The sequence below is a fragment of the Phyllobates terribilis genome, unplaced genomic scaffold, assembly GCF_046119375.1.
Source record: "Phyllobates terribilis strain yellow unplaced genomic scaffold, ASM4611937v1 Scaffold_7__3_contigs__length_470593459, whole genome shotgun sequence".
In the NCBI taxonomy this organism is placed as follows: domain Eukaryota; kingdom Metazoa; phylum Chordata; class Amphibia; order Anura; family Dendrobatidae; genus Phyllobates; species Phyllobates terribilis.
Window position 1 is genome coordinate 132,230,254 of NW_027362767.1, and position 14,773 is coordinate 132,245,026.

Genomic DNA, 14,773 nt, shown 5'->3' on the forward strand with positions numbered 1-14,773 from the left:
CCAGCGGGTCTCTGCACCGCAACACACTTGAGCTGATGTGCGTTCTTGGACCCACATCCAGCTGAAATAGGCTCTGTCGTCAGCAGTCCCCCCTCCAGCACAGGCCCTAATTGTTGTCACGCCCCTATGAGGAGGTGCAATTAACTGCTTGGCCACACCAAGGGTGCACTGAGCAACTGTGCTTGGTGTGAACAGTCATTTGTACTAACAGATTCCCTTGAATGCCATTTGGTGACAGCTACACAGAATCATGTAATTCAGTCCAATTTTTGAAAAAATAGTCATCAGTAATTTTTTTTCCCCCGTGTGAAAACATTAAGATTTTTGCAAGAAGACTATAGGTTGCCAAGTAGCTGTAAGAAAGCAACATGTTACTGTTAAAACTGACACATTTATTCCAGTCTAGAATTGTACAATTCAATTACATTTAGAATAAAGTACAGTTCTGCGCTCTCTCTTGCCAGATAATTAGCAATATGTTTTGTGCTGCTCACAGCCTGGTGGAGCTAACAATAGAAGTCTTTGGGTCTCAGTGGGACATTTGTGCATTCCTCAGGGTGTAAGTGCGAGGAACATAACAAACAAGTGGCGTTCAGCTCTCTTTTATTGAATGAGCAATTTTCTAAACTTGGCGCTTATCAGCACTTTAAATCTTTCTTTTCTTGAGCTCAGTGAATGCTGAAAAATGTTGTGTTCTACTGAAATAAAGGTGATAGTTGGCTAAAAATAAAACCTATACTTTTTTTTTAGCCTGACATGCTGCAACTTGTGGAATAATTATTCTAAAAATCTCTGAAAACACACGTTTTGTAAAGCCAGTTTGCAAAAATAAGATTTTTGCATGGACCACAGCCTCTCTAATTCTGGTTAAATACATATACAGTTGTGCTCAAAAGTTTACATACCTCGACAGAATTTTTCCTTTCTTGGCCTTGTTTCAGAGAATATGAATGATAAGAAAAAAACTTTTTCTCCACTCATGGTTATTGGTTGGGTGAAGCCATTTATTGTCAAACTACTGTGTTTTCTCTTTTTAAATCTTAATGACAACCAAAAACATCCAAATGACCCTGATCAAAAGTTCACATACCCCAGTTCTTAATACCGTGTATTGCCCCCTCTAACATCAATGACAGCTTGAAGTCTTTTGTGGTAGTTGTGGACGAGGTTCTTTATTTTCTCAGATGGTAAAGCCGCCCATTCTTCTTGGCAAAAAGTTTCCAGTTCCTGTAAATTCCTGGGCTGTCTAGCATGAACTGCGCGTTTGAGATATCCCCAGAGAGGCTCACTGATATTAAGGTCAGGAGACTGAGATGGCCACTCCAGAACCATCACTTTGTTCTGCTGTAGCCAATGACAGGTCGACTTGGCCTTGTATTTTAGATCATTGTCATGTTGGAACGTCCAAGTACGTCCCATGCGCTGCTTCCAGGCTGAGGAGTGCAAATTTGCCTCCAGTATTTGCTGATAACGTGCTGCATTCATCTTTCATTCAACTTTTACCAAGCTTCCTGTGGCTTTGTAGCTCACACATCCCCAAAACACCAGCGATCCACCTCCGTGCTTTACTGTAGGAATGGTGTTCCTTTCATCATAGGCCTTGTTGAACTCTCTCCAAATGTAACATTTATGGTTCTGGCCAAAATGTTCAATTTTGGTCTCATTACTGCAAATTACCTTGCTCCAGAAGTTTTGAGGCTTGTCTCTGTGCTGTTTGGCATATTGTAGGCGAGATATTTTGTGGCATTTGAGCAGTAATGGCCCCTGATTTTCCATTTGTTAATCACAGTTTGAATGCTGCTGACTGGCATTATCAATTCCTTGGATATCTTTTTGTATCCCTTTCCTGTATTATACAGTTCAACTACCTTTTCCCATAGAGCCTTTGACAATTCTTTTGCTTTCTTCATGACTCACAATCCAGAAATGTCATTGGCTGGATGAAAGATGCAAGAGTCTGTCTGGATCCCATAAACTCACTCAGCTTTTATACACACACACTGATTACAAGCAAACAGGTCACAGGTGAGGATTTTACTTTTAGTAGTCATTCAAAGCCATTTGTGTCAAATTCTGTGCATGTTATCAGGCCAAAATCACCAGGATATGTGAACTTTTGATCAAGGTCATTTGGATGTTTTTTGTTGTCATTAAGATTTAAAAAGAGAAAACACAGTAGTTTGACAATAAATGGCTTCACCCAACCAATAACCATGAGTGGAGAAATTTTTTTTTGTTATCATTCATATTCTCTTAAACAAGGCCAAGAAAGGAAAAATTCTGCCGGGGTATGTAAACTTTTGAGCACAACTGTAGCTTAAGACACAAGTGCAAATCCATGACCATTGTATTAAAGGAGGCAGTTGTGTTACATAGGGAAGACAAGTCACCAAATTCTGTGGGGGCCATAAAATCTTGCCCCCTCCCCGCCACTACTGCTTCATTTTTTAGTGGTGCAGGGTGCAGTAAGTGCCCACTCAGGTGCTGGTGAACTACATAATTAAAGCAGCCAAGGACTGCTTTGACATCCATGGTAGAGTCATATATTTCTATGCAGAGCGCAGCAGTTGAGATGAGTTTTTCACCTGCTGCTGTGTTCTGCATAGGAGATAGCAAAGTTTTCGATATTATGAAGTGAGCTCTGTCATCTTGGTCGCTGCCTATGCACAGCTCAATAGCTGATGACAAAGTCATCTTGACTGCTGTGCTCTGCATAGGCAGATCAGAATTCAGTAGAACTTTTCAAACTATAACCATAAGGGAAGAGGCGCCAGATTTAGGAGATTTAGGATGACTGGAGGTTGCAGAGGGGGAGGTAGGGTCCAGGTTCTGGCCAGAGACAACATCACCTATGAAATTCAAGAGAAAACAATTCCATCTGAAGCAGATTGTGGAATCAATTGCTTACTGATCCTTAGGTCCAACGTTGTTTTTCTCTCTTGGCTAAACATTTGGATGATCTATAGATTGACCTATACATTGGAAAAGTTCAAGAATAACACGACTAATGTTCAAATTATTTCCTTGTAGATGGTATAGCATAGAACATGAAGACATTTCCTATTTACCAAAAGACGTTCCTTTACAGGTAAGTCACTTTTGCAATTAGAATGTGATTGGATTCTCTAGATCTGTAATGATTTTAGAGAATGAAGGTAAATGTAAAAAATTCACTGATTATTGTTCGACAAGAGGTCGAAACAGTGTTCCCAAAACCAGCGACTCTCTGGCCTCCCTAGTGTTTCGCAATAGCAAATACTACTAAAATTTGGCACCAAGTCCTATCCATTCTCAGTCAGAACTGTGAAGATTTCGTAATTGTGTCACTGTAGTCATGTGTAAAAATCAGAGGTTACCGCCAAAATGACCGAAGACGTTACAAAGCTGCTGGCCAAACGAGCTGGCCGCTATCTCTGCTGTCTCCATTGTACACGAGAGCTTGATTCGTCTGCAGAGTAAGCGGATGTGGGACATCTTCTTATTTCCAGGGCGAAGAAAAGAATGATTTCAAACTGACCAATAGTAATTCCCCTTTCCCATGACATCCCTTGATGTACCCAGTTCAGACCTATTTTGCAGATAGACTTCACTTTTGTGTCTGGCATCCTTGGCCCGGTATCTCCTAGGTGCTTCTGTTGCTTCCTGAATCACCGAAGTTCATGATGTTGCGTGAGGCTGTAAGGGGGAAGACCGGGGTGTAAGTACTTTCAGAACAAGGGATCCGGAACTGCCGGGGCTGTGCCTCTGGTTGCAGGGGGAAGACAGACTGTGAGCACAGGAGTCAGGTGACCAGGAAGCTGGGGGCGTGCCCAGAGCCAGAGCTCAGGGGTCAGATGACTGGGGAGCTGGAAGCGTTTCTAGGAAGAGGGAGAAAAAGGAGTTTTGCACGGTAAAGCAGGCAGTTGACAGTGGGAGTCAAGCCTGACTAGAGGGAGAAGAGACGCAGGGTCCGTGGAGCCGAGCAAGTGAGGTGCAGTGTTATGGACTACGGGCTCAGCGGGTCAAACCGGAGACCGCCCGCTGCAGCCAGAAGACGTGGAGCCGAGCAAGTGAGGTGCAGTGTTATGGACTAGGGGCTCAGCGGGTCAAACCGGAGACCGCCCGCTGCTGCCAGAAGACGTGGAACCGAGCAAGTGAGGTGCAGTGTTATGGACTAGGGGCTCAGCGAGTCAAACCGGAGACCGCCCGCTGCCACCAGAAGACGGAGCATTGTTTAGGCGGGGAAGCCAGAAGAAAACAACACCGTCATCAGCCGGCATCTGCCTTGTTGGGAACAAGAGTCAGCTAAGTGTAAAACTGCCGATTACAACCGTGTCGACTCTGCTACATCTAGCCAAACTGTGAATTGTCGTTTATAGTTTGTTACCTGCTACTCCCCTTGTTGTCCCCATATTTCCCCATATTTCCCCTGTTACCCCCTGCGTGAAGATTGACCCTGTTACAGTAAATCCCCCTTGTTTATTAACCCTGTACTGGCTGCTCTGTGTTTCTGTGTCACTGCATCTAAAGTACCTGTGTTACAAGGACTCGAAAGAGACACAGTTGCCCAGAAGAGCTCTTTGCTCATCTCTACCTTATATTAATTGGAATTTGGCAAAAAATATTTTTATTTGTTGATGGCATGCAGGATATGGAAGAGAAAACCTCTGTATTTAAGACGTATAGAAGTTTATCAATGCAAGATTATGGAACCATAGTGTGGCCATGTGCATGAGGCCTTATGGTAAAATCTGTTCTTTCTTGAAGGCTCCACCTTCCACATCTCCAATGGCATTATTAAAGAGGGTCTCCAGTTTTGGAAAACCCTGTAGTTTGTTTAAAACAATAAACAAATCATGCATTACTCACCCTTTCCTGGGTGCAGTGCATAGTCTCCGCCACCGATCCTGTTGTGTATTATTGTCTGATGCAGCCAATCAGTGAGCTCAGCTGCTGAGCCCAAATAGTTGGCATGAGTGTCACGGGTGTGTCAGGTTTGACAGAAACCATTTTCATGATCCTCCTCTCTTTAGGACTCAGCTCTGATCCTCACCTTGCTTGGGGATTCCACCTTCAGGACCCAGCGGTGATCCTCACTTTCTGCTGCTAATTAGCACGCCCTTGCTGTATCCTTAAATACACTCAGTTTCTCCAGAGAGTTGCTGGTGATACTGATTCTTATCTATTCAGGCCTGGAATTCTAGTAGTTGGCTAGAATTTTCTTGGAGTTCCTTGTGGATTGTTGCAATGTGTGCTCTCAAGTGTCATCTTGAAGCTAAATGCATTCCCTTGTTCATTTCCCTTGTGTGTACTTTAGTTTGCAGTGGGGCTGACTAGTGCTCACTCCTGCCACTGCCTACCTAGGGCCTAGCTTTAGGGTTAGCTAGGGCCAGGTTTCCTGCTCGGCGATAGGTGCAGAACCTATATAGGGTCCATAGGGGAGACAGGGTTTGTCGTTTGAGCTGTTTAGGGGTCTCCATTTCCCCTTTCCCTACTTGTAGGGCACCTTTCCCTTTTCCTGCCATTATATGCTGGGTTCTCCCCAAACACAGCGTGACTCTGAGCTCACTGATTGGCTGCAGCGGTTTTTGATGTGACGTCAGCACTGTAGGCAATAACAGCTACAGGGAGCAGCGTCAAAGACTTAGTGTTGGACCTGCTAATGGTGAGTCAAGCGTAATTTAAAAAAAACTGCGCCTGGGGACAGGGGTTTTTGAAAACCTTTCAACCGAGCTAAAGTGTAGCACAAATTTACATTTTCCTTTAAATTCCTTTTATCTTTTTATTTTCTCTCCGTATTCCGCAGAAAAGTCTCGACGATGAAGTTATCATTAAACATTCAGAAAGGAATTTCAAAGAAGATGGATTTTTGAACACAACAAAAATAAAAGTTCCCGTCCAAAATCCTTTATTGGGAAACGAAGAAAAAATAGTTTTTGCAAATGAGAAATTACTGCTGGAAAGTAAACAGGATGTTCCATTTCATGGGAAGAAAATGGAAGTAACCAGCAATGATCTAATCTCCGAGGGTCGAGAGATGATAGAATATCTGTCTGTGCTGGGCAGCGACAGCGATCCTGGTGAGAAGTCTGCGAGAACATGAAGAAAGAAGCTCGTCTCAGTGATTAAAAATGCAGAGTGATCTTTTCGAGAGGTTGTCAGCTTAGAAAAATAATAATGTTTATATAGAAGAAAAGTCCGATAAACTCATCATGCAAAAGTCAGACTACTGTTCATCAACATCCACTGAAGGGTAAAGATCTGGCCGCAGATGATTACCAACTTGTCACAGAAAGAATGAAGAAATGGCTGCTCTTGGTATCTCAGTATTACAATAGGAGCTTTCCATTTTTAGTGCAAACAAAGATGATCCAAATTTGATCCAAAAAATAAAAGTTTATATCCTTGTACTGTTTATTCTTTGTTTACATTTTAGAGTTTGGATGTTCCTTGGACGGGCACATAATACGGCTTTGCACCCATACATTGTCCTGCTGTGTTTTCAAAAATACTTTTTTATTGTACAGTCCAGATTTTATTTTAAAGGAAGTTATACTGATATCCGTGTCATATCTAAAAAAAAATGACTTTGACGCACAAATGACCAATAGGCCGTCAGTTTGTAGACCAAGCTGCTTATTATGTATTCTAAAGAGGTAGAACTTCTACTGAATATTCGGCTCATCTGACTCCGCCTAAGACCAAGTTCACACCTTCAGTATTTGATCAGTATTTTAGATCAGTATTTGTAAGCCAAAACCAGGAGTGGGCGAAAAATTCAGAAGCAGTGACGTGTTTCTATTATACTTTTCCTCTGATTGCTCCACTCCTGATTTTGGCTTACAAATAATGCTGCACCTTACTAAATGGTGCAGGAACCGCAGATATACAGTACTGATAAGGAAGGATTCAGTTAAGAAAATAAACTGTGCTTTATTGGACTACATGGTGGAACATACAGTATATACATCTGGTAGCAGGAATGTAACGTGGTGCGGGGTGGAACGGTGTGGACTTCGTTTATGGGGAGCTACACCCTAGCAGGCCGCATGTTACCGATGACTTTGGTTGGCCAGGACCAGATGTTGAGCAATTCGATGAGGGAGAGCACCAGTCAAAAATAAACTTTTTACTGAATGATAACTTGGTGGGGATTATCTACAACAGATAGCGGGTACACAACTTGATGAACGTTTCCTTTACAATACGAAGCATTTTCCCACACAGTCTCAGTTACGTTCTCTTCACTCACTTGGTCTCTGTCTCCACTGTTTCACTCTCCTTCACCACAGTCCAGCTCAGTGTTACACGCACGCCGCTAGGTTCAGATAGGGGCGAGACAGGTTACATGAATTCTTTGGAATCCTGGGGGAACCGTTACTCAGGGCGACCATAAACCATGTGCTGCAGCTTCTCTCAGGCACACAGAGGTATTGACCCTCAGGCACAGACACGTAGGTTGTTTCACTTGCTGACCAGACACACTTGACAAGAGTCCTCATAAACGGTAGAACAGTAGCATTTAATAAGAAGCCGCACAGCCAGTGCAAGTTAAGTCTTATGAGCAGCAGGCTCCACTGACAAACAGTACAGTTTCCTTAGCAGCACAGCAGTTCACAGTCTTCCCAGTAGTACAGGACAGCACAGTTCTAATGCAAAGGCACATTAATGAACACAGCATTCTTTACAGCACAGTGAGATGGAGGAGGGGGGGAGGGTTTGCTGAGAGAGATGATCCCTGTGACACCACTTCTTACAGTCCTTATCTTTCTGCTTGACGATATCAGTACTAGAGTCCAGTTAGAGAGAGCCCTATTCTCAACCCAAAGTTGCAAGTCTTCTTTCCCCTCAAGGGAACTAATTGTCAATATGGCCGATACTTAGCTTTTCTGCTACTGACACCTTAGAACTCCCGCCCGGGGCACTCTCTTCTTCTCACATTCTCTGTCCTATCCTGGCCCATTACCTCTCTGAGTTATAAACTCGGGGCCATACTGCCAAGCGTCCTCTCACACGACTCGTCTCTGGTTGACCACTCTGTCAGTTTCTCTTCCTCTTTACACCGGATCACGCTATACACTGCCTCAGTCTCCTCTTGCTTTGGGACAACCACGTTATGCGGCACTGCTTACTGTCCAAACCTTAGGTCTTCATCTGATGCACACTGGGCCCTATCTTTCGTCCTGACAGGAAACAGTCTCTGTCTCTTCACCTTATCCCCGCCCACTCTGGGCTAGTCCCAAACATTAACTCTAACTCTTCCTACTGTTGGGCAGAAGACAACACTATTACCAATAACACCCTTCACAATACACATTACACATTGAAACACTGCGACAATACACACGTCTTTAAGGGGTAACGTGGACAGTATGTCAATCTTCTTACAGGTACATAATGCTTTACTCACTTTTTCTGCATTTAACAGAGGTATAAGCTTAGCACATACAAGTGGTGGCAGATAGTTTGCAAGGCACATTTAAAAACATATGGCATAGGTGACTTTACTTCCCCATCACTTCCTATCTTCTCACTGTCCATAGCCCATCTGTCAGCAATACCCATTCCCTTACTTGGCAAGTCAAATATTTCTTTACTCACTGTCCATAGCCCATCTGTCAGTAACACCCATACCCTGACCTGGCAAGTCAAATCTCTCTTTACTCACTGTCCATAGCCCATCTGTCAGTAACACCCATACCCTGACCTGGCAAGTCAAATCTTTCTTTACCAACACTTAAAGGATTGACTTACACATTGCCCCAACCCCATGTGACCTTAACTGTCTCAGGGTCCCTCCAAACCCTTAGCTATACCTTCCTGGGTTCCTGCCTCTGTCACCACAAAAGCTGAGCTCTCTTTACTCTCTATTCCACTTCCCAGGGCAGCAAAGATATTCCTGCATTGTTTAGCATCTAAACTGTCACTTCTTTATCCAGTTGCAAACTTGCTACTTCAGCTTCCTTCCTCCTACACACACCCAGAATGCGGCTTGCTTCTAGAGTCTCACTGTAACACCAGCCACTAGCTGAGAACTAGAAACTTCACCTTTTGATTCCTAAAACTCCTCCAGCTTTAGGGTCTGGCCAACTGTTAGCCCTCTCTTCTTCAGTTGGTGTAGATTAGCTTAATGCTAATAGTAGCAAGTGATCAAAAATGAGAGCTGAAATGAAGGCAGACTACAGACATGGAGATAGTAAATAACAAGTGGTGGATTTTGTATCAGAAAAAACTAAAATAGCATACAGTCCTGTGTACAGCGGTTTGATTTTCCACTACCCTGGAAGAAAATTAAAATCCAGAATAATTATCTAATTCTACTTAAGACTTCTCTACTTTCAAATAAAGAGGAAAAGTGTTTGCTGCCTCTAATACACCTAGAAGTGACCACATTAATTACCGCTTCTCAACTGTAGCCCATAGTTATGTGTCTGCAGCTTTATCTGCTGGATGAGGTAGCAGTTCCCCAGCCGTGCTTATGCAATCCTTGGAAAAAATACATATGTGGCCTGTGCACTTAGGAACTGGCAGGGCCACAATTCCCATAACAGATTAGGGCGGTCTACAGAGGACTCTGACTCATCTCAGATGTGGCCGGAAGTGTTGTGCCATTGTTTCTAGCAACAGTATTCCTACGGAGGGTTATTCATGTGCGCAAATCTGTCTTTATTATGAGGCTTTTCGAAACCTACGTACTTCTTCGCGAATGTTGGGTAGACCACTGTGATATTTTATAAACCAGGTTAGGCTCCTAGGCTAAATAACTAGTTAGGAAGCGTACTCTGTTCACAGCAGAAAGGAACAAGTCTGCCAATTATATGTGTAGGAGGGTAGAGTTGTTCTAAGCGACACGCGGATCATTTAACCTTTTCAGGTGTTAACAGAAGTCGGAAAGACTTGTGCTGCTTGATAGGAAAGTATCCAACGCAGAAACACGGAAGGCACTTCACATGCCAATCACTCCGCAAATGCTGAAAAATCTCCATACTGTAAATCTTATGTGGTAAGAGCCACTCGGTTTATTTTACACAAATATCAACCACTTTAGGGGGTCCTGGTCCAAGAGCCAGACCACACTGCCACCTGGTCCTCATGACCAAAGCCAGTTCCTTGGCTTGAACCTCATCTGAAACCAGTTTCAAAGCTTGATGTGGTGCAAACCACAACACCTTTCCAAAACTAGGTTTCGAGGTACCACATGGAGCCTCCCATCAATGTCCCCCCTATAGACAGCATGGGGCATGCAGATACCCCCTGATAAGACCATGGATTAAATCTCTACAATTCTACCTTGCATAGGAAATTGGAACCTAAATCCAATAATTGTAATTCCTAAAGGTGCATTTTAGGCTAGCTGGCCCGCTGCATGTAAAGGGAATCTGTCACCAGGTTTAATATAAGAGCAGCATAATGTAGAGGCAGAGACCCTGATTCCAGCAATGTATCACTTACTGGGCTGTTTATTGTAGTTTCATAAAAGCAGTGTTTATCAGCAATAGATTATCACTAGAGGATACTTGGCTGCGTTGAGATAATCCAACCCGCCCCTGAAACTAATTGGCAGATTACTCTCTATGCACAGTATACACAAAAAGCTGCCAATCATTGGTGTGGGCTGGGTGATACAGAGCTCAGCATTCAGAGAACTGCTAGATCTGCAGCAAATAAAACAGATTGTAATCAGAACTGCAGCCCTAATAAAGGAAGTGATACAATGCTGGAATCAGGGTCTCTGCCCCTACATCACGCTGCTCTCATATGCAGTAGCAAAAAGCTTGTGACAGATTCCCTTTAACTGCTCGTAAGCTGAGGATGCATTTTCCATGCGCACACAACGATTGGTAATAAGATCGTTCTGTGAGCTTAGACTGTCAGCACTTGTCCTGTTACATAGGATGATGTGCTACCGAGAAAGATAATTTTTAAGCAAGCTAAAAAATAATCTCACTCGAAGTATGAGCATTTTACTCATCCGTCAGCTCATAGGCACTGGTTTACATTGGTAGATATTTCGGAAATGAACGTATCTGGGTTCCCAATAATCGGCTAGTGTAAACGTACTCTTAGTCATCACCTACCTTGATAACTCCACTGGATTCTCTCCACATAGATTACCTGTTGTCCCTAATATTCCCCCCAACTAGACACAATTACTCTATCCAACCTGCTCTCACCTGAATGTCCAAAATGTTCATCTACAGCCTCTAAACCCCTGAAGCCATTTAAGGGTTGGTGAAACTCCCTTTATAACTTGCTGTCTTGAATTCTCAGTACTCTTGTCTTAACACGAGTAACAGGTATTCCCATGATACTGAGGCCATTAGAGAATCCATAAAGGCCGTCTCGCAGCTTCCCGCAGCCACGAACAGACAAAAATCTGCTCTTTTTCTCCTATTATGTTGCTTATTCAAGAGAAAACGCTGGCCTTTTCTGTAGTTCTACCACGAATGAAACAGGAGGACCAGGATCTTCTATGCTACACACATAGGAAAGTGTTTAAGAACAATTATCACAGACTTGTACAGTCTATAGTCTGTAGTACACTGTCATCCAGGCTTGGACTGGCCGACGGGAGAACAGGTAAATTCCCCGGTAGGCCCTTGTGAAAGAAATTTACCTCCGACATGAGCAGTAGTTGGCCCAATACATTTGATTCATCATATACAGAGAAAAGCTGCAACATTTATTCAACAAACTACCTACAGGAGCACAGGTAAATGTGTGAATGGGGGCGATGTAATGTTTGGCTGTAGCTGAACAGTGCGGCCCCAGAATCAATGTCACTGGTGGAGACTCAGCTCAGGACCAGGGGAGGTTGAGTATAGCCCATTTTTTATTTCTTTTTCAAACCCATTTAATGAAGCATTTATTTATGAATAGCTCTTTACCATTACCGTCTATTGAAGAGGTTTTATTGCTTTTCCCGGAGACGTAATTAATCATGAAGACTGATATAAATTATTGAAATAAAGGGTCGAAAATGGAATATTTTACGGTGCCGTTCTGACTTCATGGTTCGGCATGGGGTCGTTGCTATAGCTTCCCTTTGCTACCTCATCCCAACATCAATTGATTGCCCTTTTAAGAAGTGCAGGTCCTCCCCTCCCCGTCTTCTCCTTTCTTGTGTGTTGCTGAAGTAAGCAGCATCATTCGCTTCAGGAGTGGAGGGAACCTGCACGGAGAGAGCGGTGATGGATTATATCATCCTCATGGAAGCGCACAATAATCCATGTGTTATGGCGCCAGGCTCAGGTTGCACCATTTGACATGCTTGAAGGAACATTCTGCCATACGTTGGAGCCTGGTTTCGCTATGATGAAATGCCGAGACACCACAGCACATGGAGGCCATGTCCTGGAACAAAGGTACGAGGAATAATTAATATCCGTCCTTGAGATTTTGGGCATTGTGCAGACCTTCTTGTAAAAGGTGGCACGGTGGAGCACAGAGCAAAAAATCGGGCAGCCATGAAGGACAAAGACTTCATTGCCAATGTGGAGAGAGGGAAGCCTGCTACGTACACCGGAGACAAGAAGGCAAAAATGGCTGCCAAAACTAATAAAAAATGGGTGAGACTGGCAACAGTTTTTGCCTATGTGTTATCCGTCTCCCTGGCCGCTATCATCCTCGCTGTCTACTACAGTTTGATATGGAAGCCGGTAAGAACAAGCGCTGACGTTCAAAACCCTGAAGAACCCAACACTTCTGGTTCCAGCAACGCGACCGGTGGCCCCAATGTCAACAGCAGTGACGACGATGGTCTACAGGCCAAGCTGGACCCGGCAAAACGTTTTGCATTTTTGGAAGAAGAAAACCAACGAGAGATGGAAAAAGAAAACAACGTTGATGATGGTATCTCAACACCTTCGACCCATGATTTTACAGGTAAGGGAACCGAAACGCAGGCAACTGGAGAACCCATGCACAGAAACGAAGAGTCAGAGACTTTATCAACAAGCACAAATGCAGGCACAATGGCCTTAAAACAAAGCATGGAAGATGTGATACCAGGGGAGATGACTTCTGAGGGTACCACAAGCCAAGCCCCTCTAGTGACACAATCTATAGGCAAGTCATATACTCAGATGACCAAAGACATTACAGGAATTTCCCAGGAGATCGCAGCAGCACAGCACAGCTCAGATACCGTGGACCACGAAGAAGTGAGTGGCAGCGCGGCATTCTTAAGGCATGAAACCACCGAAGCTGAAAAAAGCCATGGGCCCGCAGGCTACACAGATAGTACTCAACATACATCCGTGCCGGGAAACCTATAGAAGTCAGGGATAAGAACTCCTCAGGGAGCAGGAAAAGCCTTTCTTATGTAACAGAAGATGACCCGTACATCTCATCGCCTGACTCAATGACTAGTGTTCCTCTGTTACAGCCAAATATTCTGTGATAAGAAGTCGTTTCATAGACTGTCATTTGTTCTTCTTTTTTTTAGTTGTTTTTAACTGACTCTGGGATTGATGAGTAGCATTTCGAGAGTTGTGAACTTTCTATAGACTTAATGAAGAAGTAATGCAGATTTATTTTTTGATGACATAAAGCAGGGGAGGGAGCTTGTTCTGTAGATAACTATGTATGTAATGATACAACTCAGAAGAGTGGAGCTCAGGAATGTTCATACAGCGCCCGGAATCACACCTGTACATACACCTGTCCTGTAATAAGCAAGCTACGGTGCACACCTCAAGGGAGGCCATCATCACACAATGACCTGCTGTCTAGATCAGATTTTTGTGTTACATATGTCTTTTCAAATGTTGGCAATGAGAATATGTGTGTATATATTACACACAAACACACACATATATATAAAAAATATATGCATTACCCATAAGTGCACAAATATATACACACACATATGTATATGTGTAATATATATATATATGTGTGTGTGGGTATATATATATATATATATATATATATATATATATATATATATGTATATAGTGTGTATATATATAAAACAATCTATATTAAAAATAAAAAATAGAATTCTGGCAATTTTCATCAGTCATTGGGGCCTTTTTAGACACCTACTTCCTATTGTGTCAGGAAACAACACATGTACACAGCCACAGTAGTGAGATTCCTATCAACCCTAACTTTTGTATTGAAGTGCAAAGGTCATTATGAAGGGAGGGTTAGCTGTGACATCAACTATTGTGATGGGTGGATCCTGTGTTATCATGTCAGTGTAATCCTGCCTCTGATGATAAAGAGCCTACTGAAAACAGTCTCTGAAATAGCCCCAGTGGCCATTGTAAAAACTGCAAGATCATCTATCCATCTATCTATCTCTCTATCTATCCATCTATCTATTTATCTATCTATCTATTATCTATCCATATATATATTATCTATCTCTCTATCTATCTATTATCTATCTCTCTATCTATCATCTATCTATCTATTTATATCTATCTATATCTATTATCTATCTCTATATCTATGTATCTTTATCAATCTATCTATCTATCTCTCTATCTATCTATCTATCTATCTATATCTATCTATATCTATCTATCCATATATCTATCTATCTATCTATCTATCCATATATCTATCTATCTATTATCTATCTATCTATCTATCTATCTATCTATCTATCTATCTATCTATCTAGCTATTATCTATCTATCATCTATCTATTATCTATCTATCTATCTATATATCTATCTATTATCTATCTATCTATCTATCATCTATCTATTATCTATCTATCTATTATCTATCTATCTATCTATCATCTATCTATTATCTATCTATCTATTATCTATCTATC

The 14,773-nt window shown here is 42.5% G+C and overlaps 2 protein-coding genes across 2 annotated transcripts in view; both read left to right on the forward strand.

Annotated features, from left to right (window-relative positions):
• The window catches only part of CCDC9B (coiled-coil domain containing 9B), a 65,148-nt gene extending 58,762 nt beyond the window's left edge, over positions 1-6,386 (forward strand). The window contains exons 12-13 of the mRNA XM_073637592.1: positions 3,031-3,088; positions 5,786-6,386. Coding sequence (XP_073493693.1) covers positions 3,031-3,088; positions 5,786-6,082 — 355 coding nt within the window. The 3' untranslated portion in view covers positions 6,083-6,386. The remainder of the gene's footprint in view (positions 1-3,030; positions 3,089-5,785) is intronic.
• Positions 6,387-12,072: 5,686 nt separating this feature from the next.
• On the forward strand, positions 12,073-14,360 carry INAFM2 (InaF motif containing 2). Its single transcript, XM_073637593.1, has one exon. The coding sequence runs from the start codon at positions 12,447-12,449 to the stop codon at positions 13,254-13,256; it is 810 nt and encodes a 269-aa protein (XP_073493694.1). The 5' UTR covers positions 12,073-12,446; the 3' UTR covers positions 13,257-14,360.
• Positions 14,361-14,773: the final 413 nt, after the last annotated feature.

Coding starts and splice junctions, on each gene's coding strand:
- INAFM2 (XM_073637593.1), top strand. CDS start 12,447: ATGAAGGACAAAGACTTCATTGCCAATGTGGAGAGAGGGAAGCCTGCT.